General features: G+C 42.5%; 1 protein-coding gene across 1 annotated transcript; it reads left to right on the top strand.

The window, feature by feature from the left end:
* Window positions 1-2,440: 2,440 nt before the first annotated feature.
* LOC109425240 (zinc finger CCHC-type and RNA-binding motif-containing protein 1) lies at window positions 2,441-3,382 on the top strand. The gene is made up of 3 exons (XM_019700483.3): window positions 2,441-2,725; window positions 2,795-2,906; window positions 2,966-3,382. Exons 1-3 carry the CDS (start codon window positions 2,619-2,621, stop codon window positions 3,359-3,361), a joined length of 615 nt encoding a protein of 204 aa, XP_019556028.2. The 5' UTR covers window positions 2,441-2,618; the 3' UTR covers window positions 3,362-3,382.
* Window positions 3,383-4,860: the final 1,478 nt, after the last annotated feature.

The raw sequence follows: 4,860 nt of genomic DNA, 5'->3' as shown, positions 1-4,860 counted from the left end.
ATTTTATGCCGCCGACTATCACCGATTGCAAGAGAGTTCGTGGGGCAATATCAGGCTGGATTCATGGGTGAACGCGCTACAACGGACCAGATGTTCGCCATCCGGCAGATGTTGCAGAAATGCCGCGAATACAACGTGCCCACACATCACTTGTTCATCGATTTTTAATCGGCGTATGATACAATCGATCGAGACCAGCTATGGCAGATTATGCACGAATACGGATTCCCAGATAATCTGATAGATTGATAAAGGCGACGATGGATCGAGTGATATACATAGTTCAGAGTAAGCGAGGAATACATGCATATACCAGCAGGCAATCCACTACACTACAGCATCGGTCGGAGAATTTCTTGTGTATCGTGCGATTGAAGGACTTGTGGCCGGAAGCGGCAAACGAACGAATTCGATAAGGGTCTTTATGTCGAGGCACTTCAAGCAGACAATGACGCTCCCATTCTGAATACTGAGGAGTAACTGAAGCAGTAGGGAGAGCAAGAGATGTAACCATGTCGTATTCTGGCGTCTAGCACATTGGTGGAATGAAAGGCGCAGTACCCGCCGTGGTGCTACATATCTGAGAGCTAGATGATGTGTCCAAAGAGCTGAATCAGAGTCAATTAGAGAAGAACGTAAGAATATTTTACGTGCGTGCAGGATCGGTTTCAAACGAAAGATTTATTTCTACTCTGAGCAATTGCTACAAGATGCTGTGTCTAGTTGCAGATCCCAACCCGTGAGGCCGCGTTGTGGTGACGAAGATCAACGGCCCAACGATACCAGCCGAAATGTGACCTAATAAGCTGAGGGTTATTGTGGAAGGTGTATTTCCAAAGCACTGCCATCTACATGTCGATGGGATAGAGGCAGACGCCGGAGTTTCTAATGATGAGCTTTTCATACATAGTGGTAAAAAGACTAAAGGTGAAGGAAGTCCCCGATCTGGATGGTATCCCCAATGTTGTATTGCAGATTGCGATTCTGGCGTTTCCAAACATGCGCGGGATAATGCTGCAGAAATCTTTGGACAATAATTACATCACAGACATTTGTAAAATTCAGAAGCTTGTGTTGCTGCCCAAACCAGGTGAGACACCAGGAGACCTATCGACCGATAGGTCGGACATTTTCTGGATACTTGTTGCGTACAGTTTCAGTACGCTTGCTGCTGAGTGGAACTGGTAACCCAGGAGCAATAGTGGAGTGCATAAGCGGCAGCGCGGAGGTCGATGGTGGATATAATTTTACAACTCGGCAGTGTCGTTTGGTTCGTGAGCGAGAAAGGGCACGGCGGTTAGGAGATACGTCTGCCCCGAGAACGAATACCACATTGTAAGATTCGAGAGTAATGTAAAAATTTAATATTGATTAAATAAATATATTTGCAGTATTGAAGCTGCTTGGAGTAAGAAGCAGCTGTCGATAGGTGGTTTTAGTTCCGCGGCAAATCGTCCTAACAATACTACATATTGGAAAACTCCTGGAGCAGGCTGGTGAAGTGCACGAAAAGCGAAATCGGACTGCCTAACAGGCAGTTCATGTTCCGGGAAGGGAAGTCGACATTGCATGCGGTTCAGACGGTCATTGTGAATGCGGAGAAAGCGTCGAAGCAGATAAGAAGAGGTAATCGGTCTCGTGTCAGAGGGTTAGCAATCGGCTAAAGTCACGGCGGACGTTCGGTTGGTGGATGACGTTGTCCTTACGATATCCGGTGATACCCTGGAAGAAATAGGAAGAGTATAGGAATTCTGACGGCGGAGACAATCACAATTATTGAAACATAGATGAGTTCAGTCAGGCCGTAATTAGCTCATCACAAGACGCAGGTAGTGATGGTCAGCGATTGCAAACCAGTTCAGTAGTTGAAAATTGTCGTTGAAGGGCAGATATTTTCATCGAAACGTGTGCAAAAACACCTGGGTTGACGATCAGTTGAATTCAAATAGCCTATGTTTGTGAAAAGGCAAACAAGGTAGTCAACGCGATCGTCATGATCATACCGGACATCGGATGTGCAAGAAATGGTGAAGCGGAGCACAGCGAGGCTAACAAGCACCTTTCGTCCGAGGTTTCGGTTTATGGCAATATGTGTGGCCAGTGTGTACATGCCGGACAGCAGCGGATAAATACGGTCCACCTGTTTTTCCGGTTAGGTTTCAAGTTCTATGCCTTGCTCTATGACCAAGGAAGTCAAGGAAATTTCTCTTACGAAAAGTTTCTGAATCCAACGGGAATCGAAGCCGTCACCCTCAGCATTGTCATGCTTAGTACCGCTTGCCGCATCGACTATTAGCATCCTAAGTATGATTACTTGTCAAATAAATCAAATTATGCAAATCTAGAAACGAAAGCAGCTGACTGATTTGATGATTTCTATCTTGCATTTTATTTATGTGTCTGTTTTGTGTTCGAGCTCGCGCATGGCTGATACATGTTCGAATTTCGAACATATACACCGCGTTGTTTGTAAACAAATCATCTCCCGATCCGGTTTATGATTAGTTTCGCGCGGTAAAATAAAGTGTGATTTTATTAATAGTTTTGATTAAAAATTCGTAACAGAAAATTAATGGTTCGAACACGTGCTACATCAGTATTTCTTATCCTGTAAAACGATGACACAATCTTCCACACAGAACACAGTCTATGCATCGAGTCTACCATTCGATTTGACTAACATTGATGTTCGGAAGATCTTCGAGAAGTTTGGCCAAGTTGTTAGGTATGATTAATATGATTTTAAACAATTTGAAACGTTCTAATGAATTTGTATGTACCTATTATTTTTAAGAGTAACAATTCTTCGTGACAAACAAACCCGCAAAAGCAGGGGTGTTGCATTCATTCTTTTCTCAAACGCTAAGGAAGCAGACCTGTGTTGCAATTCGCTGAACAATGTAGAGGTAAAGTTTGTTCAAAAACAACTTAACTATTTATAACATCTTTCTTATCCCGATTGAAGATGTTCGGTCGCACGCTGAAGGTCAGCATTGCCAAGGACAACGGCAAGACGGACGAGTTTGCCAAAAGGCGTGAGTATCCGGACAAGAGCCGCTGTTACGAGTGTGGGGAGCAGGGTCATTTGAGCTACAAATGCCCGCGGAATGTGCTCGGAGATAAGTCGCCACCGAGGTCGGCCAAGGTGCGGAACAAGGGTGGAGGGAAAAGACGTTCGGATGAGATGGTGGGTGCTATTGGAAGCGGTAGCGGATGGGACAGCGAGGAGGATGATGATCGTTTGCGAAGGATTGCTGAGAGTCAAATGGAAGCGTCGGCCTCGACGTCGGGCGGGACGAAGAGGGTGAAGTACAGAAAGAGTGCGTACTTTAGCGACGATGAGGAAGTAGATGACGATTGAAGCGAGCTAGTCAGTGAGAAAGTTTTGTTGTTCTTGTTGATGACTGCCACTTGGTAAAATAATGAAACTTTTTATATCCTTATTCTTCACCATCTAATCTAAAGCAAACTCCAATACGTTACTATTTATCTCCAATATAGCTCGTAATGTGACTGAAGAAGAAGTAAAGCAAATGCTTGAAGAAACTGTCGGATTGGGAAATATAGCTTCGTTACAATGTTTGATATCAGCGTGGAATTAAAAACCAAGTTTTGTACACAAAATCGTCAACGTCAAATACGAAACTGTATCAAATGATGTGAAGTGGTCCAATGGAGTGCGTTGCTAGTAGTTTGTCAACCGTTTTAATGAATAGTGACGACCTGTTCATCGTGTAAATTTATAACGCTTATAAGTGTAATCTTGTTGAAACTACATACATTGTTGTGTTGCCCTTGAGAATCAGAGAATCAACCAAATAACCTGCGGGCAGAGATGCCAGATGATTTTCTGTATCACTCGTTCAAAAATCTGTATGCCATACAAAATTTGGATGAAAAATCTGTTTTTCATACAAATGGAAAATCTGTATTTCATATAAATGTTATCTGTACCGATGCTCAAAAATCTGCCCCGCGGGCCACACGTGATGCCCCGTTCTCTATGGTACTGTATAATTCCTCGCAATGTTTCTTATGGAGGTTGTTCTACTCCCAAAGTAATCTAGAATAACGTGTTGAATGATTCACAAATTGAACCAGGAGGAGAAATGCAAGTAGTTGAAAAAATAGGCCTGATGATCACTGGTGTACAGTATATCATGTGGCAGGCACGAAGATACTCTATGCCTAAGAAATAAAAAAAAAAATAATATGTAGTGCCCATTACGATAAGTTCCTGAACCGACCGGGAATCAAACCCGTCATCCTCAGCGTACTTTTGCTGAATAACCGCGCGTTTACCGCTTGGGCTTCGGTTCTAGATCCCATCTAGAAATCGTTAAAAATTTCTATTTTTTCATTTCAGACAACGGAATAAAGCATATCACAAAGATTATTCATTGTAGTTTCATGGAAAAATTACATTGAAATTATTTATTTTTATTTCAAATACATTTTCTCATTTTTTCCGTGTTAACTTCCTTAAAAATCTGCACAACGGTGGTAAATTTTAGAATCCACTCCTTCGGCATGTTAGTCCAACCATCAGGTCGCCTATGCAATTTCCTGAGTGCTTTGATTAGTGTGATTAGGATTCCGAAAAAAAATTCAAAAAGTTTTTTTTATTGCGAAATGAGAGGCAATTTGGTGAATAGAGTGAACGCGAAATTTGAGTGTTTTTTCGTTAATAAACACTATCCCTCTATGACGAAACCACTGAACGGCTCCGGCTGCCGTGATAGATCATCGAAATAGGTAGAACCTCTATAGATCCCTTGTGTGCGTTTTTGAAAAGCAGCACGCGGTTATTGAGGCTGTCATCCTTGTATAAATTTGTTCTCATTATCTTGCTTTAAAAAA

The sequence above is a fragment of the Aedes albopictus genome, chromosome 1 (assembly GCF_035046485.1).
Source record: "Aedes albopictus strain Foshan chromosome 1, AalbF5, whole genome shotgun sequence".
Lineage (NCBI taxonomy): Eukaryota > Metazoa > Arthropoda > Insecta > Diptera > Culicidae > Aedes > Aedes albopictus.
The sequence above is the reverse complement of the archived record's forward strand: the minus strand, read 5'-3'. Positions and strand labels throughout refer to the sequence as shown.

Bases quoted from the DNA above. Each gene is read 5' to 3' on its own strand.
- LOC109425240 (XM_019700483.3), top strand. From the start codon at position 2,619: ATGACACAATCTTCCACACAGAACACAGTCTATGCATCGAGTCTACCA. The intron at 2,726-2,794 runs GTATGATTAATA...ATTATTTTTAAG, and splicing joins AAGTTTGGCCAAGTTGTTAG to AGTAACAATTCTTCGTGACA. The intron at 2,907-2,965 runs GTAAAGTTTGTT...TCCCGATTGAAG, and splicing joins ATTCGCTGAACAATGTAGAG to ATGTTCGGTCGCACGCTGAA.